This window comes from Coregonus clupeaformis, chromosome 1 (genome assembly GCF_020615455.1).
Source record: "Coregonus clupeaformis isolate EN_2021a chromosome 1, ASM2061545v1, whole genome shotgun sequence".
In the NCBI taxonomy this organism is placed as follows: domain Eukaryota; kingdom Metazoa; phylum Chordata; class Actinopteri; order Salmoniformes; family Salmonidae; genus Coregonus; species Coregonus clupeaformis.
This window is the reverse complement of record NC_059192.1, coordinates 3,004,487-3,032,464: the sequence shown is the minus strand read 5'-3', so window position 1 is coordinate 3,032,464 and position 27,978 is coordinate 3,004,487. Positions and strand designations below refer to the sequence as shown.

The window sequence follows — 27,978 nt, the reverse complement described above, 5'->3', positions numbered from 1 at the left end:
AACCCCCAGTTTTAGTCAAGTCAGTGGTGCTATTTTGGCAACCAACAGACACACTTCATTAGCTTTTGTTCGTCTGTAACTATCGTTTCAAATATCGTATTTTAAAGTAGCCTGCTGGCTAGCTATCAAACAGACTAACTTTTCTCAGCATTTTTATCTAGCTGGCTAACTTCCTATTTTTTGCATTCCTTCTTTGTCTAGCCGACGTTTGTTTTTTGTTGGTGGTTTCTTTCTGGCCAGTTGTTTTCCCCCTGGGTTTTGACTTTTTCTTCCTGACCAGGTTCCAACAGGCAGCTCGGGAGTTGAGATGTCGAACCGAACAGTGTGCAGAGAAGCAAGTCACGCTGGCAGTTGGTACGCCGCCTCAGGTAGAGAACTGAACCGGGGTATGGGCTAGAGACCAGGGGTTATCTAACCAAGCTAGCTAGCTAGCTGCAGACAGGTCTCTGTAGTGTTTGGGTTGAGACTGGTCTCTCTTTGGGCTGTTGTCCTGGGAAGTAACTATACTGAACAAAAATATAAACACACCAATTTCAACGATTTTACTGAATTACAGTTCATATAAGGAAATCAGTCAATTGAAATAAATAAAGCCCTAATCTATGGATTTCACATGACTGGGAAGGGGCGCAGCCATGGGTGGGCCTGGGAGGGCATAGACTCACACACTTGGGAGCCAGACACACCCACTGGGGAGCCAGGCCCAGCCAGTCAGAATGACTTTTTTTCCAACAAAAGGACTTTATTACAGACAAACAGAAATACTCCTCAGTTTCATCAGCTGTCCGGGTGGCTGGTCTCAGATGCTGGCTGGTGTTGTGAGGCAGGTTGGACATACAGCCAAGTTCTCTAAAATGATGTTGGAGGCGGCTTATGGTGGAGAAATGAACATTAAATTCAATGACAACAGCTCTGGTGGACATTCCTGCAGTCAGCATATCAATTACACGCTCCCTCAAAACTGGAGACATCTGTGGCATTGACAAAACTGCACATTTTAGTGGCCTTTTATTGTCCCCAGCACAAGGTGCACCTGTGTAATGATCATGCTATTTAATCAGCTTCTTGATATGCCACACCTGTCAGGTGGATGGATTATCTTTGCTAAGGAGAAATGCTCATTAACAGGGATGTAAACAAATTTGTGCACAAAATTTGAGCTAAAGCTTTTTGTGCATATAGGAAAATGTCTGAGATCTTTTATTTCAGCTCATGAAACCAACACTTTATATGTTGCGTTTATATTTTTGTTCAGTATAGATAGGTTGCTAGCTAGTTGGCTAATTGAGTAGGAGAGAGGTGAGGAATTGTTTTATATTATAGGAAAGTACAACAGGCCGTGCTCTCCCAATCAGCTGTCTCAGAGCAACAAAGCCTGCACTGTTTTTTTTCCCTCCTGTCCTGGTGAGATGAAATGGCCTGATCATATAAACCCTGGATTGCTGATGCTATGTATTGGCCATGGAGAGGCTTTGAAACCACCGGTCGGCCATATTGTCACTCCCAGTAGGAGCAGTCCTCCATAGGAATGAATGGAATTCATTGTTTCAAGGACAAAATTAAATGTATTTAAGTATTTTTGTTGTTTTAGTGGGGACAGTAACATGAATCATCTCAAAAAATTATACTTTAGGAAATGTTTTAATATATTTGTAATTTTTTTTTGTTAAGCTCACAGTTAAAAGTAAGCATTAACGTGTCTGTAATAGAATGTGGCAAAAACGAATGTAGAAATTAATAAATAAATTTCTAAAGCTTCCAAAATATTTTTTACAATGGTGGGGGTGTGCCAATATGGAGGCACAGTGGCTTCAACACAGAGCCCCATAGGGCCCCCTGTAGCTCAGTTGGTAGCCCCATGGGGCCCCCTGTAGCTCAGTTGGTAGCCCCATGGGGCCCCCTGTAGCTCAGTTGGTAGCCCCATGGGGCCCCCTGTAGCTCAGTTGGTAGCCCCATGGGGCCCCGTGTAGCTCAGTTGGTAGAGCGTGGCGCTTGCAACGCCAGGGTAGTGGGTTCGTTTCCCACGGGGGACCAGTATGGAAAATGTATGCACTCACTAACTGTAAGTCGCTCTGGATAAGAGCATATAAATGACTAAAAACGGGAGCGATTTCAGTGCCAACAGAAACAGCATTTGAATTAAATATTTTTTGCATTTGGAATTTGAATGTAATATTTTGGAATTTGTAATGCACAAATTGATTAATTGAATTCATAAATTGAATTTGTATTTCATGGTTTTGAAACTGAATTGAATTAACATTGCATTCAGTTTTAAATGTTTTTAATTACATTTTCAAATTCAATATTTATTCAGGTTCAGTATGGTCTCGATACAATTGTTTGTATCGAGTTTACAAACTATAATTTCAAGTTTCTCAAAGTTTAATACATTCAACTTCTCAGACGCATTCAGATTAATTGAAATTAAGTTCAATAAATTCAGATTAAAACCAGAGACAACATTCTGGTACGTTTCCAGCAAGGAATGATAGAAGAGAACAGATATAATCAAAATGCTCTCTGTATTAAACAGGTTTCTGGTGGTTCCTGAAGCCAATGTGGCATGTTGACTTTATTTTCTTCCTGTGAATTTGGCTCTAGCGTTTGGACTATAAGCTACTATGACCCCATTCCTGAAAGCTAAGACTCTCTGGAGCATGGCCGTGCCTTCTGTTCCCCTCTAGACACGTTTATAAGGGAGTAAAAAATTATTAATTATGGAGTAAAAAGAATAGCCCTGTCTTAGCCCCATAGCACTTCCTAATTAATGTCACGACTGTGTTAGCCCACTTAGCTAAAGCCGATAGGGACGAGTTCAGGAAGCTAACACAAGTCTTCGGCAAGGTTACTCATGAAAAGAGCGTGGACCCCGGATACATTTCACCCCCCTTTGACCTCCTCCTCAGAGATCACGGCACCAATATAGCTGACTGGATAAAGCTGACTGGATAAAGCTGACTGGATATAGCTGACTGGATATAGCTGACTGGATAAAGCTGACTGGATATAGCTGACTGGATAAAGCTGACTGGATAAAGCTGACTGGATAAAGCTGACTGGATATAGCTGACTGGATATAGCTGACTGGATATAGCTGACTGGATATAGCTGACTGGATATAGCTGACTGGATATAGCTGACTGGATATAGCTGACTGGATATAGCTGACTGGATATAGCTGACTGGATAGTTGGTTATACCTGGAGTACTTCTCCTGTCTTATCCAGTGTCCTGTGTGAATTTAAGTATGCTCTCTCTAATTCTCTCGTTCTCTCTTTCTCTCTGAGAACCTGAGCCCTAGGACCATACGTCAGGACTACCGGGCATGATGACACCTTGCTGTCCCCAGTCCGCCTGGCCTTGCTGCTATTCCAGTTTCAACTGTTCTGCCTGCGGTTACGAAACCCCTACCTGTCCCAGACCTGCTGTTTTCAACTCTTAATGATCGGCTATGAAAAAGCCAACTGAGATTTATTCCTGATTATTATTTGACCATGCTTGTCACTTATGAACATTTTTGAACATCTTGGCATGGTTCTGTTATAATCTTCACCCGGCACAGCCAGAAGAGGACTGGCCACCCCTCATAGCCTGGTTCCTCTCTAGGTTTCTTCCTAGGTTTTCGCCTTTCTAGGGAGTTTTTCCTAGCCACCGTGCTTCTACACCTGCATTACTAGCTGTTTGGGGTTTTAGGCTGGGTTTCTGTACAGCACTTCGAGATATTAGCTGATGTAAGAAGGGCTATATAAAATAAAATTGATTGAAATTGATATAGCTGACTGGCTATAGCTGACTGGCTATAGCTGACTGGATATAGCTGACTGGATATAGCTGACTGGATATAGCTGACTGGATATAGCTGACTGGATATAGCTGACTGGATATAGCTGACTGGGTTCCAACTCAGTCAACGACACTTTCATACAGAAGCAGAAATAGTGCACCCCAATGACAAAAGGTGGTTTGGTGATCTGTGCATTTGGTGAGTAACATTATCGCCTGAGACCTGTTTAGACGTGTTTAGTTCGACTGATGGAGTTCTAAACCAGGTCTCCTGTGCGTCAGACAATTTAACTTCTCATCACGCGAGTGTGGTCCCCAAACCACCTGTTACACTTCACACCCCCCCCCCCCCTTTGACCTCCTCGAAGAGACCCATCCAAGTCACAGAACCAATGCCTAGGCTTTAGCTCAGTAGGCTAACAGTCTTAACCCAGTCAGTCACGTTACCCTTATAATGTGTACCGTTGCCGGCGACGTGTCCAACTAACACGTCTTCAGGTCTCCGGCAAGTACCTCATCACGTAAACGTGGGTCACCAAACCACGCTGTTGTGATGAGTAACCTTGCTGGATCTTGAAGACTGGTATTAGTGTAGCAGATGGGGATCTGTGACAACTCACTCCTCAGCCTGAAGTTTCGCCCCTTGCGCAATTGAAGAAGGCCTTTAAAACATTTTTTTTTGATGGGTTGGTATGCAACCGGAGGTGGGGGGTCGCGTTTGTTTTCAAGGCAAAGGTCCTGAGTTTCAGTCTCCGTATGAGCTGAATCAGGGAGAAGCGGTACTCGCTAAGTAAGCAGCGTGTCGTCCTTTACATTAACTTCCAGATCTCATCCCTGTGGGCTTTAGCTAAGCGTGATAACATAGTCTTGTGACATGCAGGAGCGCTGGTTCAAACCCAGTCAGTCACAACAAGGTGGGAACGCTATCCTTAGAATGGCTATGACGGGGCTATTCAACTATATTGTTATGGGGGCCAAAATTGTGGTTCCCTTCTGCGCATCCTATTTGTATTTATTATGGACCCCCATTACTTCCTGCCAAGAAGAGCACCAGCTGTTCCGGATGACTGTGTGATCACGCTCTCCGTAGCCGACGTGAGTAAGGTCAACATTCACAAGGCCGCAGGGCCAGACGGATTACCAGGACGTGTCCTCCGAGCATGCGCTGACCAACTGGCAAGTGTCTTCACTGACATTTTCAACATGTCCCTGACTGAGTCTGTAATACCAACATGTTTCAAGCAGACCACCATAGTCCCCGTGCCCAAGGACACTAAGATAACCTGCCTAAATGACTACCGACCCATGGCACTGACGTCTGTAGCCATGAAGTGCTTTGAAAGGCTGGTCATGGCTCACATCAACCCCATTATCCCAGAAACCCTAGACCCACTCCAATTTGCATACCGCCCCAACAGATCCACAGATGATGCGATCTCTATTGCACTCCACACTGCCCTTTCCCACCTGGACAAGAGGAACACCTACGTGAGAATGCTATTCATTGACTACAGCTCAGCATTCAACACCATAGTGCCCTCAAAGCTCATCACTAAGCTAAGGATCCTGGGACTAAACACCTCCCTCTACAACTGGATCCTGGACTTCCTGACGGGTGGTAAGGGTAAGTAACAACACATCTGCCACTCTGATCCTCAACACGAGGGCCCCTCAGGGGTGCGTGCTCAGTCCCCTCCTGTACTCCCTGTTCACCCATGACTGCATGGCCAGGCATGACTCCAACACCATCATTAAGTTTGCAGACGACACAACAGTGGTAGGCCTGATCACCGACAACGATGAGACAGCCTATAGGAAGGAGGTCAGAGACCTGGCCGTGTGGTGCCAGGATAACAACCTCTCCCTCAACGTGACCAAGACAAAGGAGATGATTGTGGACTACAGGAAAAAAAAGAGGACTGAGCACACCCCCATTCTCATCGACAGGGCTGTAGTGGAACAGGTTGAGAGCTTCAAGTTCCTTGGTGTCCACATCACCAACAAACTATCATGGTCCAAACACACCAAGACAGTCGTGAAGAGGGAACGACAAAGCCTATTCCCCCCCAGGAGACTGTAAAGATTTGGCATGGGTCCTCAGATCTTCAAAAAATTCTACAGCTGCACCATCGAGAGCATCCTGACTGGTTGCATCACCGCCTGGTATGGCAACTGCTCGGCCTCCGACCGCAAGGCACTACAGAGGGTAGTGTGTACGGCCCAGTACATCACTGGGGCCAAGCTTCCTGCCATCCAGGACCTCTATACCAGGCGGTGTCAGAGGAAGGCCCTCAAAATTGTCAAAGACTCCAGCCACCCTAGTCATAGACTGTTCTCTCTGCTACCGCACGGCAAGCGGTACCGGAGCTCCAAGTCTAGGTCCAAAAGACTTCTCAACAGCTTCTACACCCAAGCCATAAGACTCCTGAACAGCTAATCATGGCTACCCAGACTATTTGCACTGCACCCCCACCCCATCTTTTTACGCTGCTGCTACTCTGTTAATTATTTATGCATAGTCACTTTAACTCTACCCACATGTACATATTACTTCAACTACCTCAACTAGCCGGTGCCCCCGCACATTGACTGCACCGGTACCCCCTTGTATATATAGCCTCCCTACTGTTATTTTATTTTACTTCTGCTCTTTTTTTCTCAACACTTTTTTTTGTTGTTTTATTTTACTTTTTTATTAAAAATAAATGCACTGTTGGTATTTTTTATTCTGTACCGGCTTCCTTCTTTTCACTCTGTCATTTAGGTTAGTATTGTGAAGTAACTACAATGTTGTTGATCCATCCTCAGTTTTCTCCTATCACAGCCATTAAACTCTGTAACTGTTTTAAAGTCACCATTGGCCTCATGGTGAAATCCCTGAGCGGTTTCCTTCCTCTCCAGCAACTGAGTTAGGAAGGACGCCTGTATCTTTGTAGTGACTGGGTGTATTGATACACCATCCAAAGTGTAATGAATAATTTCACTATGCTCAAAGGGAAATTCAATGTCTGCTACCAATAGGTGCCCTTCTTTGCGAGGCATTGGGAAAAACTCCCTGGTCTTTGTGGTTGAATCTGTTTGAAATTCACTGCTCGACTGAGGGACCTTACAGATAATGTTATGTCTTGCACACAGAGTGAGTCCATGCAACTTATTAGGTGACCTTGTTAAGCCCATTTTTACTCCTGAACTTATTTAGGCTTGCCATAACAAAGGGGTTGAATACTTATTGACTCAAAACATTTCAGCTTTTAATTTGTAATTAATAATAAATAAAATAAAAAAATAAAATAAAATATATATATATGAAAAACATATTTCGACTTTGACATTATGGGGTATTGTGTGTAGGCTAGTGACACAAAATCTCAATGTAATCCATTTTGATTTTCAGGCTGCAACACAACAAAAATGTGGGAAAAGTCAAGGGGTGTGAATACTTTCGGAAGGCACTGTATAAGAGCGGTTGGGTCCAGCAGAAGACCAATTTCTGTTTCGTACGGAAAGTGTTATTTTTCTTTTAATTTGTTCCGTCGCTTCCCTTTCAGGCTCCCAGCTGAATACACAACTGGAAGGTTGGTTGTCTCAAGCCCAGTCCACTGTCACCCCAGCCAGAGCAATCATAGCACCGTAAGCACCACTGGTCGTTGTGATATCTGTCATGTGAAAAGGCCTCATCTTGTCATCAAGAGTCACTCTCTAAATATGATTTTTGATAACGGCGTATGAATGACTCAAATGTAAATGTAGTGATGGGGGCAGTGGCAGGTCAAAGGTCGTCCTCAAAGGATGTCGTCTTTTCTATTGTTCCAGTCTCCCGAGTGGCGCTGTGGTCTAAGGCACTGCGTCGCAGTGCTAGCTGTGCCACTAGAGATCCTGGTTCGAATCCAGGCTCTGTCGTAGTCGGCCGCGACCGGGAGACCCATGGGGCGGCGCAGAATTGGCCCCAGCGTCGTCCAGGGTAGGGGAGGGAATGGCCAGCAGGGATGTAGCTCAGTTGGTAGAGCATGGCGTTTGCAACGCCAGGGTTGTGGGTTCAATTCCCACAGGGGGCCAGTATGAAAAAAAATATTTAAAAAATGTATGCACTCACTAACTGTAAGTCGCTCTGGATAAGAGCGTCTGCTAAATGACTAAAAATGTAAATGTAAATGTAATGGTGTCTTGCTGCCATGATGTCACTTCCTCCTGACAGATATCTGTGATTTCAGGCATGCAGGGTATTCCTACTGTGGCCCTTGTGCTGCACACGCATACAAACAGATAGACCCTTCTGTCACGTAAGTCATTTAACCTCGCTTACAGTTACATTACAAATGTTCAGTGACATTTTTAATAAATAAAACAACTTTTTTTTGTCAGTAACGAAATGAATTTCCATGTAAAGTATCATCACATTATATATCGAAATTAGATGGGTTTTAAAATGTAAATGTATTGTTTTCGTTTCTACATTTTCCCTCCTTATCAAACCTTAGATCTGCCTGCCCTGTTTCACCCTGAAGGAACTATCCGCCCTTAGTTACCTCAGACAGAGAGTAGTTAGCGGTATTGGCCTAGCCTCTGTCACGGCGTCACCTTGGAACAACGTGAGCGAAAGGCCTGGCTACTAATGGCCCGGTGAATGGTCCACTGAGCTGCTAATGTGAGTCAGAGAGGTAAAAGGTGACAGAGTGAGGTGACGGAGTCCTCTCTTCCCCCCCTGTAGTCGCAGGGTGTTCATCTTGGGTCCGTCTCACCACGTTCCTCTGTCCCGCTGTGCCCTGTCTTCTGCTGAGGTTTATAAAACCCCTCTCTACGACCTCCGGATTGACCAGAATGGTAGGTACACACACACACGCGCACGCACGCATACACACACACACGTTCTGTGCCCTGTCCTCTGCTGAGGTTCATAAAACCCCTCTCGACGACCTCCGGATTGACCAGACGGGGTAATTTTCTAGTTTTCCTAATGTCAAGAACCTTGTTTTTGATGTTTCTGTGTTGTATTTTGCCTTTTTAAACTTCGAAGCTTGACACTTGTAGAAAACAAAAAACGTAAATGTCCTCAGGGGACCAACCGTCTGACTGACACTGGAAAAGAGACATTCTCACTGACAAACAAACCAAACAAGCTGCAGTGTGTCTAGTAGGTGTGGACCGGTTCACCAAACCTACAGTTCGGTATGTATTGCGGTTTTGGGATCACGGTTCGGTTTCAGTACAGCGGGAAAATGAAATGCCAACAGTTACTGTAGTTCATTATAGTTTATTAAAAATAAAAAATAAATACAAAGTGTTGGTATTCCTGATTTTGTGAAAACACACGATTACTCATCAACAACACTAAAATAAAGTGCGATATGCGTGTGTAAAGGCTGTAACGTTTTTCTTACAAAGACAAGACGACGCACGCTTGTGACTCTCAAAAAGGGGGCGTGTCTGTAGCGTGGTACTTGTCATTTCCCACTCCAGGGTCATGTGATGTAGCTCTCTGTAGCCCTGCAGGTCCATCCATCTGTAGGAAAGGCAACACCGGGTGCGTTGGCCAATTCACTGACAACTTCGGCTTTAGCTTGCTTATATAGAAGCAGGTAATAGCTGTTTGCTGAAATGGGTGGGAGAAGGAAGTTCCTAACGTGGCTCGAGGAAGAGGTCACGAGGTGCTGAAGCCTCCTATTCCTCTCGACCACTGAGAAAGGCGTGGCATATCCGCGGCAAAAACACCTGTCGCTCTTGTAATTTCTTCGGCCCGGTCAGAATTAGCTGCCAAGGGCTGCTTGACTGCAGAGGGGAGACGAAGTTGTGTTGTAGTTTCTTTGCGTTTCCGTCATGCTCCGGTATACTGGGGTGATGTCGGCCTAAATGTGTCAACCTGTTTTGAAGTGTTGGCAGCTGCAGAGGCTATTCTCGTTGAGCGTGGCGACATACTGTTAACCTTTTATCCACAACTCTCTGTCCATCGGCGTTGTAATCTACTGGGAAGCCAAAATGTTCCCAAACTGGAGATTTTAAACGATGATGGAGAAATCCTCCTGGTTTATCGACCCCCACCACTCGCCATCGTACAGAACTAGTTCCCCGCTGCGCCTCACAAAAGGACAGTTTGAAATGCACCAGTTAAGATTTGATTACAATGTCTGCATAGGCTGTAGTTGTTTTTAACTGAATAGCCTGAAATGTTTTTTCTGCTCAGATGTACTCGGCAGCGTACAAGGCAGCGTAGTCTATTGGCTGAGGGTTCTTATTGTTATGTATTCATTTGGGTTCACAGTGCGGACCGAACCCAGGTCCCCGTACCAGAACGGTTCAGGACAAATACATGCTAAGGACTAGCAGTAATATGCTAATTCAAGCCTTACTTGGCCAGTAATAATTCATGTGCATATTGAATCCTCACCTCTCTCTCTGTCTCTCTCTCTCTCTCTCTCTCTCTCTCTCTCTCTCTCTGTCTCTCTGTCTCTCTCTCTCTCTCTGTCTCTCTCTCTCTGTCTCTCTCTCTCTGTCTCTCTCTCTCTCTCTCTCTCTCTGTCTCTCTGTCTCTCTCTCTCTCTGTCTCTCTCTCTCTGTCTCTCTCTCTCTCTGTCTCTCTGTCTCTCTGTCTCTCTCTCTCTGTCTCTCTCTCTCTGTCTCTCTCTCTCTCCCTCCCCCTCTCTCTCTCTAGTCTACGCTGACCTCTGGAAGACTGGGATGTTTGAGAGGATGAGTCTTCAGACAGACGAGGATGAGCACAGCATTGAAATGCACCTGCCTTACACTGCTAAAGCCATGGAGAGGTAAGACAGAGGAACTAGCTAAAAGGATGTCTGCTTCAATAATCACAAGCAGAGAGGACAGTAATACAGGCCTGAGAGGCTGCAGGGATTCGTGACCAATAGAGGAGAGCTGTGGGTCAGTAATGACTGGTTTGCCTTGACATTTTGTGTAGTTCTCTCTCGCGGTCTCCCCCAGCCCCAGGATGGTTTGAGTCATTACTATGGTTTATGATTGATTGTTTACTAATGAAATAAGGCCTGCATGCTCAATTAATGGACCCACTCAATAAACACACACACACCTTGTGTTAGGTTGGTTTAATAAACACATACAGTTGAAGTCGGAAGTTTACATACACTTACGTTGGAGTCATTAAAACTTGTTTTTCAACAACTCCACAAATTTCTTGTTAACAAACTATAGTTTTGGCAAGTCGGTTAGGACATCTACTTTGTGCATGACGCAAGTCATTTTTCCAACAATTGTTTACAGACAGATTATTTCACTTATAATTCACTGTATCACAATTCCAGTGGGTCAGAAGTTTACATACACTAAGTTGACTGTGCCTTTAAACAGCTTGGAAAATTCCAGAAAATGATGTCATGGCTTTAGAAGCTTCTGATAGGCTAATTGACATCATTTGAGTCAATTGGAGGTGTACCTGTGGATGTATTTCAAGGCCTACCTTCAAACTCAGTGCCTCTGCTTGACATCATGGGAAAATCAAAAGAAATCATCCAAGACCTCAGAAAAAAAATGGTAGACCTCCACAAGTCTGGTTCATCCTTGGGAGCAATTTCCAAACGCCTGAAGGTACCACGTTCATCTGTACAAACAATAGTACGCAAGTATAAACACCATGGGACCATGCAGCCGTCATACCGCTCAGGAAGGAGACGCGTTCTGTCTCTTAGAGATGAACGTACTTTGGTGCGAAACGTGCAAATCAATCCCAGAACAACAGCAAAAGGACCTTGTGAAGATGCTGGAGGAAACAGGTACAAAAGTATCTATATCCACAGTAAAACGAGTCCTATATTAACATAACCTGAAAGGCCGCTCAGTAAGGAAGAAGCCACTGCTCCAAATCCGCCATAAAAAAGCCAGACTACGGTTTGAAACTGCACATGGGGACAAAGATCGTACTTTTTGGAGAAATGTCCTCTGGTCTGATGAAACAACAATAGAACTGTTTGGCCATAATGACCATTGTTATGTTTGGAGGAAAAGGGGGAAGGCTTGCAAGCCGAAGAACACCATCCCAACCATGAAGCACGGGGGTGGCAGCATCATGCTGTGGGGGTGCTTTGCTGCAGGAGGGACTGGTGCACTTCACAAAATAGATGGCATCATGAGGAAGGAAAATTATGTGGATATATTGAAGCAACATCTCAAGACATCAGTCAGGAAGTTTAAAGCTTGGTCGCAAATGGGTCTTCCAAATGGACAATGACCCCAAGCATACTTCCAAAGTTGTGGCAAAATGGCTTAAAGACAACAAAGTCAAGGTATTGGAGTGGCCATCACAAAGCCCTGACCTCAATCCTATAGAACATTTGTGGGCAGAACTGAAAAGGTGTGTGCGAGCAAGGAGGCCTACAAACCTGAGTCAGTTACACCAGCTCTGTCAGGAGGAATGGGCCACAATTCACCCAACTTATTGTGGGATGCTTGTGGAAGGGAACCCGAAACGTTTGACCCAAGTTAAACAATTTAAAGGCAATGCTACCAAATACTAATTGAGTGTATGTAACCTTCTGACCCACTGGGAACGTGATGAAAGAAATAAAAGCTGAAATAAATAATTCTCTCTACTATTATTCTGACATTTCACATTCTTAAAATAAAGTGGTGATCCTAACTGACCTAAGACAGGGAATTCTTACTAGGATTAAATGTCAGGAATTGTGAAAAACTGAGTTTAAATGTCTTTGGCTAAGGTGTATGTAAACTTCCGACTTCAACTGTACCTTGTGTTAGGTTGGTTTTAATAAACACACCTTTTTTATTAGGTTGGTTTACAAGTGTTCAGTCCCTGTAAAAGCTTCTACCATCTTGGTCAGGTAACTGTCCGCAGTACATCACACACATACGGACTTGTAATGTGTCGTCTCCCTCTCCTACTACAGTCATAAAGATGAGCTCAGCATTGTCCCGGTGCTGGTGGGAGCCCTCAGTGAATCTAAAGAACAGGACTATGGGAAACTGCTCAGCAGGTATCTGGCTGATCCCTCCAACTTGTTCATCATCTCCTCTGACTTCTGCCACTGGGGTACGTACTGAGCAGGACCCGGTAGAGATCAATATTATACCCTGTTCACGCTACTGAGTTGAGCTAGTCTGGCTATACATCTATCCACCGTAGTTGCTGGAACTGTGCTGGAAAGATAACGTGAAAAGAAAAGCCAGCACTGTTTAGTTTGGTTCAGGGCAATCGTGTGAAAGGCGTTCTAAATATAGAAACAATGGTTCTGTCTCCTTCAGGGTTGGGTCTGACTTAATATCTTTCCCTCCTCCCCACAGGCCAACGGTTCCGCTACACCTACTATGACGAGGCTCAAGGAGAGATCCACAGATCCATTGAACACCTTGATAAAATGGTTAACAACACATTCTGATATTCACTTCCACACTAGGTTGTAACACCACACTTCTCATATCGCTTGATTGAGACCACCTCTCTCTCTCTCTCTCTCTCCAGGGTTAGGGTTAGATAGCTAACTGTTAGGTGTATCCGACTGGGTTCTGAACCCCTCTGTCTTGTCTCTCCAGGGTTAGGGTTAGATAGCTAACTGTTAGGTGTATCAGACTGGGTTCTGAACCCCTCTGTCTTGTCTCTCCAGGGTTAGGGTTAGATAGCTAACTGTTAGGTGTATCAGACTGGGTCCTGAACCCCTCTGTCTTGTCTCTCCAGGGTTAGGGTTAGATAGCTAACTGTTAGGTGTATCAGGCTGGGTTCTGAACCCCTCTGTCTTGTCTCTCCAGGGTTAGGGTTAGATAGCTAACTGTTAGGTGTATCAGACTGGGTTCTGAACCCCTCTGTCTTGTCTCTCCAGGGTTAGGGGTTAGATAGCTAACTGTTAGGTGTATCAGACTGGGTTCTGAACCCCTCTGTCTTGTCTCTCCAGGGTTAGGGTTAGATAGCTAACTGTTAGGTGTATCAGACTGGGTTCTGAACCCCTCTGTCTTGTCTCTCCAGGGTTAGGGGTTAGATAGCTAACTGTTAGGTGTATCAGACTGGGTTCTGAACCCCTCTGTCTTGTCTCTCCAGGGTTAGGGTTAGATAGCTAACTGTTAGGTGTATCAGACTGGGTTCTGAACCCCTCTGTCTTGTCTCTCCAGGGTTAGGGTTAGATAGCTAACTGTTAGGTGTATCAGACTGGGTTCTGAACCCCTCTGTCTTGTCTCTCCAGGGTTAGGGTTAGATAGCTAACTGTTAGGTGTATCAGACTGGGTTCTGAACCCCTCTGTCTTGTCTCTCCAGGGTTAGGGTTAGATAGCTAACTGTTAGGTGTATCAGACTGGGTTCTGAACCCCTCTGTCTTGTCTCTCCAGGTTTAGGGTTAGATAGCTAACTGTTAGGTGTATCAGACTGGGTTCTGAACCCCTCTGTCTTCTCTCCAGGGTTAGGGTGATATAGCTAACTGTTAGGTGTATCAGACTGGGTTCTGAACCCCTCTGTCTTGTCTCTCCAGGGTTAGGGTTAGATAGCTAACTGTTAGGTGTATCAGACTGGGTTCTGAACCCCTCTGTCTTGTCTCTCCAGGGTTAGGGTTAGATAGCTAACTGTTAGGTGTATCAGACTGGGTTCTGAACCCCTCTGTCTCTCCAGGGTTAGGGTGATATAGCTAACTGTTAGGTGTATCAGACTGGGTTCTGAACCCCTCTGTCTTGTCTCTCCAGGGTTAGGGTTAGATAGCTAACTGTTAGGTGTATCAGACTGGGTTCTGAACCCCTCTGTCTTGTCTCTCCAGGGTTAGGGTTAGATAGCTAACTGTTAGGTGTATCAGGCTGGGTTCTGAACCCCTCTGTCTTGTCTCTCCAGGGTTAGGGTTAGATAGCTAACTGTTAGGTGTATCAGACTGGGTTCTGAACCCCTCTGTCTTGTCTCTCCAGGGTTAGGGTTAGATCGCTAACTGTTAGGTGTATCAGACTGGGTTCTGAACCCCTCTCTCTCTCTCTCCAGGGTTAGGGTTAGATAGCTAACTGTTAGGTGTATCAGACTGGGTTCTGAACCCCTCTGTCTTGTCTCTCCAGGGTTAGGGTTAGATAGCTAACTGTTAGGTGTATCAGACTGGGTTCTGAACCCCTCTGTCTTGTCTCTCCAGGGTTAGGGTTAGATAGCTAACTGTTAGGTGTATCAGACTGGGTTCTGAACCCCTCTGTCTTGTCTCTCCAGGGTTAGGGTTAGATAGCTAACTGTTAGGTGTATCAGACTGGGTTCCTGAACCCCTCTGTCTTGTCTCTCCAGGGTTAGGGTTAGATAGCTAACTGTTAGGTGTATCAGACTGGGTTCTGAACCCCTCTGTCTTGTCTCTCCAGGGTTAGGGTTAGATAGCTAACTGTTAGGTGTATCAGACTGGGTTCTGAACCCCTCTGTCTTGTCTCTCCAGGGTTAGGGTTAGATAGCTAACTGTTAGGTGTATCAGACTGGGTTCTGAACCCCTCTCTTGTCTCTCCAGGGTTAGGGTGATATAGCTAACTGTTAGGTGTATCAGACTGGGTTCTGAACCCCTCTGTCTTGTCTCTCCAGGGTTAGGGTGATATAGCTAACTGTTAGGTGTATCAGACTGGGTTCTGAACCCCTCTGTCTTGTCTCTCCAGGGTTAGGGTTAGATAGCTAACTGTTAGGTGTATCAGACTGGGTCCTGAACCCCTCTGTCTTGTCTCTCCAGGGTTAGGGTGATATAGCTAACTGTTAGGTGTATCAGACTGGGTTCTGAACCCCTCTGTCTTGTCTCTCCAGGGTTAGGGTTAGATAGCTAACTGTTAGGTGTATCAGACTGGGTTCTGAACCCCTCTGTCTTGTCTCTCCAGGGTTAGGGTTAGATAGCTAACTGTTAGGTGTATCAGGCTGGGTCCTGAACCCCTCTGTCTTGTCTCTCCAGGGTTAGGGTGATATAGCTAACTGTTAGGTGTATCAGACTGGGTTCTGAACCCCTCTGTCTTGTCTCTCCAGGGTTAGGGTTAGATAGCTAACTGTTAGGTGTATCAGACTGGGTTCTGAACCCCTCTGTCTTGTCTCTCCAGGGTTAGGGTGATATAGCTAACTGTTAGGTGTATCAGACTGGGTTCTGAACCCCTCTGTCTTGTCTCTCCAGGGTTAGGGTGATATAGCTAACTGTTAGGTGTATCAGACTGGGTTCTGAAACCCCTCTGTCTTGTCTCTCCAGGGTTAGGGTTAGATAGCTAACTGTTAGGTGTATCAGACTGGGTCCTGAACCCCTCTGTCTTGTCTCTCCAGGGTTAGGGTTAGATAGCTAACTGTTAGGTGTATCAGACTGGGTTCTGAACCCCTCTGTCTTGTCTCTCCAGGGTTAGGGTTAGATAGCTAACTGTTAGGTGTATCAGACTGGGTTCTGAACCCCTCTGTCTTGTCTCCAGGGTTAGGGTTAGATAGCTAACTGTTAGGTGTATCAGACTGGGTTCTGAACCCCTCTGTCTTGTCTCCAGGGTTAGGGTGATATAGCTAACTGTTAGGTGTATCAGACTGGGTTCTGAACCCCTCTGTCTTGTCTCTCCAGGGTTAGGGTTAGATAGCTAACTGTTAGGTGTATCAAGATGGGTTCTGAACCCCTCTGTCTTGTCTCTCCAGGGTTAGGGTGATATAGCTAACTGTTAGGTGTATCAGACTGGGTTCTGAACCCCTCTGTCTTGTCTCTCCAGGGTTAGGGTTAGATAGCTAACTGTTAGGTGTATCAGACTGGGTTCTGAACCCCTCTGTCTTGTCTCTCCAGGGTTAGGGTTAGATAGCTAACTGTTAGGTGTATCAGACTGGGTTCTGAACCCCTCTGTCTTGTCTCTCCAGGGTTAGGGTTAGATAGCTAACTGTTAGGTGTATCAGACTGGGTTCTGAACCCCTCTGTCTTGTCTCTCCAGGGTTAGGGTTAGATAGCTAACTGTTAGGTGTATCAGACTGGGTTCTGAACCCCTCTGTCTTGTCTCTCCAGGGTTAGGGTGATATAGCTAACTGTTAGGTGTATCAGACTGGGTTCTGAACCCCTCTGTCTTGTCTCTCCAGGGTTAGGGTTAGATAGCTAACTGTTAGGTGTATCAGACTGGGTTCTGAACCCCTCTGTCTTGTCTCTCCAGGGTTAGGGTGATATAGCTAACTGTTAGGTGTATCAGACTGGGTTCTAAACCCCCTCTGTCTTGTCTCTCCAGGGTTAGGGTTAGATAGCTAACTGTTAGGTGTATCAGACTGGGTTCTGAACCCCTCTGTCTTGTCTCTCCAGGGTTAGGGTTAGATAGCTAACTGTTAGGTGTATCAGACTGGGTTCTGAACCCCTCTGTCTTGTCTCTCCAGGGTTAGGTTTAGATAGCTAACTGTTAGGTGTATCAGACTGGGTTCTGAACCCCTCTGTCTTGTCTCTCCAGGGTTAGGGTTAGATAGCTAACTGTTAGGTGTATCAGACTGGGTCCTGAACCCCTCTGTCTTGTCTCTCCAGGGTTAGGGTTAGATAGCTAACTGTTAGGTGTATCAGACTGGGTTCTGAACCCCTCTGTCTTGTCTCTCCAGGGTTAGGGTGATATAGCTAACTGTTAGGTGTATCAGACTGGGTTCTGAACCCCCTCTGTCTTGTCTCTCCAGGGTTAGGGTTAGATAGCTAACTGTTAGGTGTATCAGACTGGGTTCTGAACCCCTCTGTCTTGTCTCTCCAGGGTTAGGGTGATATAGCTAACTGTTAGGTGTATCAGACTGGGTTCTGAACCCCTCTGTCTTGTCTCTCCAGGGTTAGGGTTAGATAGCTAACTGTTAGGTGTATCAGGCTGGGTTCTGAACCCCTCTGTCTTGTCTCTCCAGGGTTAGGGTTAGATAGCTAACTGTTAGGTGTATCAGACTGGGTTCTGAACCCCTCTGTCTTGTCTCTCCAGGGTTAGGGTTAGATAGCTAACTGTTAGGTGTATCAGACTGGGTTCTGAACCCCTCTGTCTTGTCTCTCCAGGGTATGGGCATTATAGAAACACTGGACCCCATGTCCTTCACCAACTACTTGAAGAAATACCACAACACCATCTGTGGACGTCATCCTATTGGAGTGCTGCTAAACGTGAGTCATAACGAGTACAACTACGACCATACGGGTACAACAACGACCATACGGGTACAACAACGACCATACGGGTACAACAACGACCATACGGGTACAACAACGACCATACGGGTACAACAACGACCATACGGGTACAACAACGGGCATACGGGTACAACAACGGGCATATCAGTATAGCATCAGGCATTCACCTTTTCTTAGTTACACACGTCTTCTTGCACACAGGGCTGTGCTATGTGATGTACCAGTCAAAAGTCTGGACACACCTACTCATTCAATAGTTTTTTTCTATATTTGTACTATTTTCTACATTGTAGAATAATAGTGAAGACATCAAAACTATGAAATAACACATATGGAATCATGTAGTAACCCGAAAAAGTATTAAACAAATCAAAATATATTTTACATTTGAGATTCTTCAAATAGCCACCCTTTGCCTTGATGACAGCTTTGCACACTCTTGGCATTCTCTCAACCAGCTTCATGAGGTAGTCACCTGGAATGCATTTCAATTAACAGGTGTGCCTGCCAATTTGTGGAATTTCTTTCCTTCTTAATGTGTTTGAGCCAATCAGTTGTGTTGTGACAAGATAGGGTTGGTATACAGAAGATAGCCCTATTTGGTAAAAGACCAAATCCATATTATTGCAAGATCAGCTCAAATAAGCAAAGAGAAACGACAGTCCATCATTACTTTAAGACATGAAGGTCAGTCAATACGTAAAATGTCAAGAACTTTGAAAGTTTCTTAAAGTGCAGTCGCAAAAACCATCAAGCGCTATGATGAAAATGGATCTCATGAGGACCGCCACAGGAATGGAAGACCCAGAGTTACCTCTGCTGCAGAGGATAAGTTCATTAGAGTTACCAGCCTCAGAAATTGCAGCCAAAATAAATGCTTCACAGAGTTCAAGTAACAGACACATCTCAACATCAGCTGTTCAGAGGAGACTGTGTGAATCAGGTCTTCATGAGGGACACCAATAAGAAGAAGAGACTTGCTTGGGCCAAGAAACACGAGCAATGGACATTAGACCGGTGGAAATTTGTCCTTTGGTCTGGAGTCCAAATTGGAGATTTTTGGTTCCAACCGCTGTGTCTTTGTGAGACGCGGTGTGGGTGAACCGATGATCTCCGCATGTGTATTTCCCACCGTAAAGAATGGAGGAGGAGGTGTTATGGTGTGGGGGTGCTTTGCTGGTGACACTGTCTGTGATTTATTTAGAATTCAAGGCACACTTAACAGGCATGGCTACCACAGCATTCTGCAGCGATACGCCATCCCATCTGGTTTGGGCTTAGTGGGACTATAATTTGTTTTTCAACAGGACAATGACCCAACACACCTCCAAGCTGTGTAAGGGCTATTTTACCAAGAAGGAGAGTGATTGAGTGCTGCATCAGATGACCTGGCCTCCACAATCCCCTGACCTCAACCCAATTGAGATGGTTTGGGATGAGTCAGACGGCAGAGTGAAGGAAAAGCATCCAACAAGTGCTCAGCATATGTGGGAACTCCTTCAAGACTGTTGGAAAAGCATTCCAGGTGAAGCTGGTTAAGAGTGTGCAAAGCTGTCATCAAGGCAAAGGGTGGCTATTTGAAGATTCTGAAATATAAAATAATAGTTTGATTTGTTTAACACTTTTTTGGTTACTACATGATTCCATATGTGTTATGTCATAGTTCTGATGTCTTCACTATTATTTTACAATGTAGAAAATAGTAAAAATAAAGAAACCCTTGAATGAGTAGGTGTGTCCAAACTTTTGACTGGTAGTGTGTATCTGACTGTTCCTGTGTCATGTGACGTGTATCTGACTGTTCCTGTGTCATGTGACGTATATCTGACTGTTCCTGTGTCATGTGACGTGTATCTGACTGTTCCTGTGTCATGTGACGTATATCTGACTGTTCCTGTGTCATGTGATGTGTATCTGACTGTTCCTGTGTCATGTGACGTGTATCTGACTGTTCCTGTGTCATGTGACGTATATCTGACTGTTCCTGTGTCATGTGACGTATATCTGACTGTTCCTGTGTCATGTGACGTATATCTGACTGTTCCTGTGTCATGTGATGTGTATCTGACTGTTCCTGTGTCATGTGACGTGTATCTGACTGTTCCTGTGTCATGTGACGTATATCTGACTGTTCCTGTGTCATGTGACGTGTATCTGACTGTTCCTGTGTCATGTGACGTGTATCTGACTGTTCCTGTGTCATGTGACGTGTATCTGACTGTTCCTGTGTCATGTGACGTGTATCTGACTGTTCCTGTGTCATGTGACGTGTATCTGACTGTTCCTGTGTCATGTGACGTGTATCTGACTGTTCCTGTGTCATGTGACGTGTATCTGACTTCCTGTGTCATGTGACGTGTATCTGACTGTTCCTGTGTCATGTGACGTGTATCTGACTGTTCCTGTGTCATGTGACGTGTATCTGACTGTTCCTGTGTCATGTGACGTATATCTGACTGTTCCTGTGTCATGTGACGTGTATCTGACTGTTCCTGTGTCATGTGACGTGTATCTGACTGTTCCTGTGTCATGTGACGTGTATCTGACTGTTCCTGTGTCATGTGACGTGTATCTGACTTCCTGTGTCATGTGACGTGTATCTGACTGTTCCTGTGTCATGTGACGTGTATCTGACTGTTCCTGTGTCATGTGACGTATATCTGACTGTTCCTGTGTCATGTGACGTGTATCTGACTGTTCCTGTGTCATGTGACGTGTATCTGACTGTTCCTATGTCATGTGACGTGTATCTGACTGTTCCTGTGTCATGTGACGTGTATCTGACTGTTCCTGTGTCATGTGACGTGTATCTGACTGTTCCTGTGTCATGTGACGTATCTGACTGTTCCTGTGTCATGTGACGTGTATCTGACTGTTTCTGTGTCATGTGACGTGTATCTGACTGTTCCTGTGTCATGTGACGTGTATCTGACTGTTCCTGTGTCATGTGACGTGTATCTGACTGTTCCTGTGTCATGTGACGTGTATCTGACTGTTCCTGTGTCATGTGACGTATATCTGACTGTTCCTGTGTCATGTGACGTATATCTGACTGTTCCTGTGTCATGTGACGTATATCTGACTGTTCCTGTGTCATGTGACGTATATCTGACTGTTCCTGTGTCATGTGACGTATATCTGACTGTTCCTGTGTCATGTGACGTGTATCTGACTGTTCCTGTGTCATGTGACGTGTATCTGACTGTTCCTGTGTCATGTGACGTGTATCTGACTGTTCCTGTGTCATGTGACGTGTATCTGACTGTTCCTGTGTCATGTGACGTGTATCTGACTGTTCCTGTGTCATGTGACGTGTATCTGACTGTTCCTGTGTCATGTGACGTGTATCTGACTGTTCCTGTGTCATGTGACGTGTATCTGACTGTTCCTGTGTCATGTGACGTGTATCTGACTGTTCCTGTGTCATGTGACGTGTATCTGACTGTTCCTGTGTCATGTGACGTATATCTGACTGTTCCTGTGTCATGTGATGTGTATCTGACTGTTCCTGTGTCATGTGACGTGTATCTGACTGTTCCTGTGTCATGTGACGTGTATCTGACTGTTCCTGTGTCATGTGACGTGTATCTGACTGTTCCTGTGTGTGATTGGTTGTGTTTTCCAGGCTGTGTCTGAGCTGAGGAAGAGTGGAACAGAGATGAACTTCTCCTTCCTAAACTATGCCCAGTCGTCCCAGTGCAGGAACTGGCAGGACAGCTCTGTTAGCTACGCAGCCGGGGTCCTCATTGTACATTGATGTGGTCCACCTCAAACGTGTTCCCATTGGCACCCTATTCCCCATTACACTGCACTACTTTTGACCAGGGCCCATGGTAGCCTTGTCCTGGGCTCCTGCCCTATGGGCCATTCCGGCTATCTCCTGATTCTGTAGTGTGAGGCAGCTTGATATACAAGTCCACCCCCCTGGACAGGACGCTAGTCTTATCGCAGGGTCCATAGGACTCTGGTCATAGTGCACTAGGTAATAGGGTGCAATTTGGGACGCATCCCTTTCGAAGGGCTACTGCAGCTCTGAACCCCTGAACCTCTATCGTCATAACGACGACCTGGACACACCCTAACTCCGCTAGCCAATGAGAAGAGCTATTATATCCACAGCACCCCACCCTGCCTCCCCCTCTCCCCAGTTGTGAGTCGGGAGAGTTTTTTTTCTTTCAGTCTTAACTTTTGCTTGAAGTTGCAGTTTCTGAGATTGGTGAGGAGGGAGTGTTGTAGGGGGTAAGGGGGTGTATTTGGGGGTCTTGTATGGGGTAAGGGGGTGTATTTGGGGGTCTTGTAAGTGGGGGTATATTTGGGGGTCTTGTAGGGGGTAAGAGGGTGAATTTGGGGGTCTTGTAGGGAGGTAAGTGGGTAATTTTGGGGGTCTTGTAGGGGGTTAAGGGGGGGGGTCTTGTAGGGGGTTAAGGGGGGTGTATTTGGGGGTCTTGTAGGACTTACTAAATGAATAATAAATGAACTGCAGATGGAAATGGAAAATAGTGTTTTGACTGACTGCTTTACAAGCAATGATAATGTCCCAGTAGTAATACCCTGGCTAGAGTCCCAAATGCCACCCTATTCGCACAACCTTTGACCGGCCCCCTTAGGGTGCAATTTGGGACACACTGAGAATAGCATCCCAGGTAGCTACTAGCTACTAGCTACCACCGTTGTTTAACATAATGAAGCCTACTATTGTAGTTGCTAACAAAGGGTTGCACACAAGGAGCGTCCCAAATGCCACCCTGTTGCCTATATAGTGCACTTCCCTAGTTAGGGTCGTTCCCAAATGCCACCCTGTTGCCTATATAGTGCACTTCCCTAATTAGTGTCGTTCCCAAATGGCACCCTGTTGCCTATATAGTGTACTTCCCTAATTAGTGTCGTTTCGGACATCCTGATCTCGCAAGCTTACATTCTGCTATGCGGACCTTATGAAAGATGGACGAAGTGAAACGAGAGAACAGCGGTCAGGACGGAGGATCAGGTCAAAGGTAGTGCACTCCAAAGGGAATAAGGTGCTATTTGGGATACGACCAACCAGTTCACTAACTAACCCTCTGCTGTACAATACAACAAATATATTAGACGTATAGTATGTTTGCTTTTTAATTTGTCTTTGAGACTGTTTACCTCCTAACGTAATGATTCTACTCGTGTAGGTCTGCTCTCACCTAGTGCCCAGAAATATCATATCTCCCAATATGTCCACCAGTACACTGTAGAGTATATGACCTGTTCTAATCGGTTGTCCCCCTCTACCTTTGTCTGAGATGGTATCGCCCTGTTGTCCCCCTCTACCTTTGTCTGAGATGGTATCCACCTGTTGTCCCCCTCTACCTTTGTTTGAGATGGTATCGCCCTGTTGTCCCCCTCTACCTTTGTCTGAGATGGTATCGCCTGTTGTCCCCCTCTACCTTTGTCTGAGATGGTATCGCCCTGTTGTCCCCCTCTACCTTTGTCTGAGATGGTATCCACCTGTTGTCCCCCTCTACCTTTGTCTGAGATGGTATCCACCTGTTGTCCCCCTCTACCTTTGTCTGAGATGGTATCCACCTGTTGTCCCCCTCTACCTTTGTCTGAGATGGTATCGCCTGTTGTCCCCCTCTACCTTTGTCTGAGATGGTATCCACCTGTTGTCCCCCTCTACCTTTGTCTGAGATGGTATCCACCTGTTGTCCCCCTCTACCTTTGTCTGAGATGGTATCCACCTGTTGTCCCCCTCTACCTTTGTCTGAGATGGTATCCACCTGTTGTCCCCCTCTACCTCTGTCTGAGATGGTATCCACCTGTTGTCCCCCTCTACCTTTGTCTGAGATGGTATCCACCTGTTGTCCCCCTCTACCTCTGTCTGAGATGGTATCCACCTGTTGTCCCCCTCTACCTCTGTCTGAGATGGTATCCACCTGTTGTCCCCCTCTACCTTTGTCTGAGATGGTATCCACCTGTTGTCCCCCTCTACCTTTGTCTGAGATGGTATCCACCTGTTGTCCCCCTCTACCTTTGTCTGAGATGGTATCCACCTGTTGTCCCCCTCTACCTTTGTCTGAGATGGTATCCACCTGTTGTCCCCCTCTACCTTTGTCTGAGATGGTATCGCCTGTTGTCCCCCTCTACCTTTGTCTGAGATGGTATCGCCTGTTGTCCCCCTCTACCTTTGTCTGAGATGGTATCGCCTGTTGTCCCCCTCTACCTTTGTCTGAGATGGTATCGCCTGTTGTCCCCCTCTACCTCTGTCTGAGATGGTATCCACCTGTTGTCCCCCTCTACCTCTGTCTGAGATGGTATCCACCTGTTGTCCCCCCTCTACCTCTGTCTGAGATGGTATCCACCTGTTGTCCCCCTCTACCTCTGTCTGAGATGGTATCCACCTGTTGTCCCCCTCTACCTCTGTCTGAGATGGTATCCACCTGTTGTCCCCCCTCTACCTCTGTCTGAGATGGTATCCACCTGTTGTCCCCCTCTACCTCTGTCTGAGATGGTATCCACCTGTTGTCCCCCTCTACCTCTGTCTGAGATGGTATCCACCTGTTGTCCCCCTCTGCCTTTGTCTGAGATGGTATCCACCTGTTGTCCCCCTCTACCTCTGTCTGAGATGGTATCCACCTGTTGTCCCCCTCTACCTTTGTCTGAGATGGTATCCACCTGTTGTCCCCCTCTGCCTTTGTCTGAGATGGTATCCACCTGTTGTCCCCTTACTTCAGCATGGGAGAAGTGTATTCAACCAATCGGTACCAATTCTCTCCCCACCCTTTCCCCTCGGCTAAGACTTTGCTAACACCTTGCAGATCTACAAACATCGAAGGGCCAAAGGGAAGTGCTAGAGAGCGAATTGGGACTGGCCCTCAATTTACTGTCCCTGTTCAGGAGGATTCATATTTTTGTTCCTTATGTTTAACTGTTATTGTTTTTTGTATTTTTTTTGTATTCTGTTGCGTAAAGAGAGTGAAAGTTACTCCTCAGATTCACATTAAACCTCCATTTATAAAAATACTGAAGTATAACTCCCCAGAAGGAGTTTTTTAATCTCAGGTTAAACTGATTAAAGCATCTCTAAGACTATTTACGTAGGATTCATGTTACAAAAAAAAAAGAGTAAAATTGACTGAAAATATTTATTCTCTGGTGTCTTTTTCTTAAAGCATTCATCATACTTGTTCATAGTAAACTTTTATAAAATGTTTTAGATGTTTTTAAGTTAGAGTAACAGCACTAAGACCAGGATTCAATCCCACCGCACTTTAAAGGCAATGTTTCAGCGTCGGGCAGAGACGGCATTCACGGTAAACACTGCATATGTCGGCTCAATCGGAAAATTACCTTTAAATGTCATATACTATAATACAGATCTACCACTGATTTGGATTACATCTACAGTGAGGGGAAAAAAGTATTTGATCCCCTGCTGATTTTGTACGTTTGCCCACTGACAAAGACATGATCAGTCTATAATTTTAATGGTAGATTTATTTGAACAGTGAGAGACAGAATAACAACAACAAAATCCAGAAAAACGCATGTCAAAAATGTTATAAATTGATTTGCATTTTAATGAGGGAAATAAGTATTTGACCCCCTCTCAATCAGAAAGATTTCTGGCTCCCAGGTGTCTTTTATACAGGTAACGAGCTGAGATTAGGAGCACTCTCTTAAAGGGAGTGCTCCTAATCTCAGTTTGTTACCTGTATAAAAGACACCTGTCCACAGAAGCAATCAATCAACCAGATTCCAAACTCTCCACCATGGCCAAGACCAAAGAGCTCTCCAAGGATGTCAGGGACAAGATTGTAGACCTACACAAGGCTGGAATGGGCTACAAGACCATCGCCAAGCAGCTTGGTGAGGAGGTGACAACAGTTGGTGCGATTCTTCGCAAATGGAAGAAACATAAAAGAACTGTCAATCTCCCTCGGCCTGGGGCTCCATGCAAGATCTCACCTCGTGGAGTTGCAATGATCATGAGAACGGTGAGGAATCAGCCCAGAACTACACGGGAGGATTTTGTCAATGATCTCAAGGCAGCTGGAACCATAGTCACCAAGAAAACAATTGGTAACACACTACGCCGTGAAGGACTGAAATCCTGCAGCGCCCGCAAGTTCCCCCTGCTCAAGAAAGCACATATACATGCCCGTCTGAAGTTTGCCAATGAACATCTGAATGATTCAGAGGAGAACTGGGTGAAAGTGTTGTGGTCAGATGAGACCAAAATCGAGCACTTTGGCATCATCTCAACTTGCTGTGTTTGGAGGAGGAGGAATGCTGCCTATGACCCCAAGAACACCATCCCCACCGTCAAACATGGAGGTGGAAACATTATGCTTTGGGGGTGTTTTTCTGCTAAGGGGACAGGACAACTTCACTGCATCAAAGGGACGATGGACGGGGCCATGTACCGTCAAATCTTGGGTGAGAACCTCCTTCCCTCAGCCAGGGCATTGAAAATGGGTCGTGGATGGTATTCCAGCATGACAATGACCCAAAACACACAGCCAAGGCAACAAAGGAGTGGCTCAAGAAGAAGCACATTAAGGTCCTGGAGTGGCCTAGCCAGTCTCCAGACCTTAATCCCATAGAAAATCTGTGGAGGGAGCTGAAGGTTGAGTTGCCAAACGTCAGCCTCAACTTTAATGACTTGGAGACTTGGAGATCTGCAAAGAGGAGTGGGACAAAATCCCTCCTGAGATGTGTACAAACCTGGTGGCCAACTACAAGAAACGTCTGACCTCTGTGATTGCCAACAAGGGTTTTGCCACCAAGTACTAAGTCATGTTTTGCAGAGGGGTCAAATACTTATTTCCCTCATTAAAATGCAAATCAATTTATAACATTTTTGACATGCGTTTTTCTGGATTTTGTTGTTGTTATTCTGTCTCTCACTGTTCAAATAAACCTACCATTAAAATTATAGACTGATCATGTCTTTGTCAGTGGGCAAACGTACAAAATCAGCAGGAGATCAAATACTTATTTCCCCTCACTGTAGATGTCTGCATATAGCCAGTAGAGATCTACTTCATAGGCACTTTCATATTTTACCTTTTTTAATTGTTTTTATACCAGAGCAAAACTGCACCTAATTTATTGCAATAGAGCCATTTCTTTAATGAACATGTTCCAGTAGAATCCTTCCAATCCTTCTAGAAGTATTCCCTTCAATCATCATTGTTAATCATAGCACCACAGTATACAGTATGTTTGGCTCATTGATTACAACTGTAAACACAACCAGCATAGCTAAATATACGCTACATGACCAAAAGTATGTGGACACCTGCTCGTCAAAAATCTCATTCCAAAATCATGGGCATTAATATGGAGTTGGTTCCCCCTTTGCTGCTATAACAGCCTCCACTCTTCTGGGAAGGCTTTCCACTAGATGTTGGAACATTGCTGTGGGGACTTGCTTCCATTCAGCCACAAGAGCATTAGTGAGGTCGAGCGCTGATGTTGGGCGATTAGGCCTGGCTCACAGTCTGCGTTCCAATGAATCCCAAAGGTGTTAGATGGGGTTGAGGTCAGGGCTCTGTGCAGGCCAGTTAAGTTGTTCCACATCGATCTCGACAAACCATTTCAGTATGGACCTCGCTTTGTGCACGGGGGCATTGTCATGCTGAAACAGGAAAGGGCTTTCCCCAAACTGTTGCCACAAAGTTGGAAGCACAGAATAATCTAGAATGTCATTGTATGCTGTAGCGTTAAGATTTCCCTTCACTGGAACTAAGGAGCCTGAACCATGAAAAACAGCCCCAGACCATTATTCCTCCTCCACCAAACGTTACAGTTGGCACTGTGCATTGGGGCAGGTAGAGTTCTCCTGGCATCCGACAAACCCTGAATCGTTCATCGGACTGCCAGATGGTGAAGCGTGATTCATCACTCCAGAGAAGAGAACGCGTTTCCACTGCTCCAGAGTCCAAAGGCGGTGAGCTTTACACCACTTCAGCCGACGCTTGGCATTGCGCATGGTGATCTTAGGCTTGTGTGCGGCTGCTCGGCCATGGAAACCCATTTCATGAAGCTCCCGACGAACAGTTATTGTGCTGACGTTGCTTCCAGAGGCAGTTTGGAGTGTTGCAACCGAGGACAGACGATTTTGATGCTCTACACGCTTCAGCACTCGGCGGTCCCGTTCTGTGAGCTTGTGTGGCCT

The 27,978-nt window shown here is 45.6% G+C and overlaps 1 protein-coding gene across 1 annotated transcript; it reads left to right on the top strand.

The window, feature by feature from the left end:
- Position 1: 1 nt before the first annotated feature.
- On the top strand, positions 2-22,092 carry LOC121558704 (protein MEMO1). The gene is made up of 9 exons (XM_041872111.2): positions 2-368; positions 7,335-7,416; positions 7,998-8,066; positions 8,495-8,607; positions 10,433-10,544; positions 12,657-12,799; positions 13,051-13,127; positions 17,694-17,798; positions 21,451-22,092. The coding sequence occupies exons 1-9, from the start codon at positions 308-310 to the stop codon at positions 21,580-21,582; spliced, it is 894 nt and encodes a 297-aa protein (XP_041728045.1). The 5' UTR covers positions 2-307; the 3' UTR covers positions 21,583-22,092.
- Positions 22,093-27,978: the final 5,886 nt, after the last annotated feature.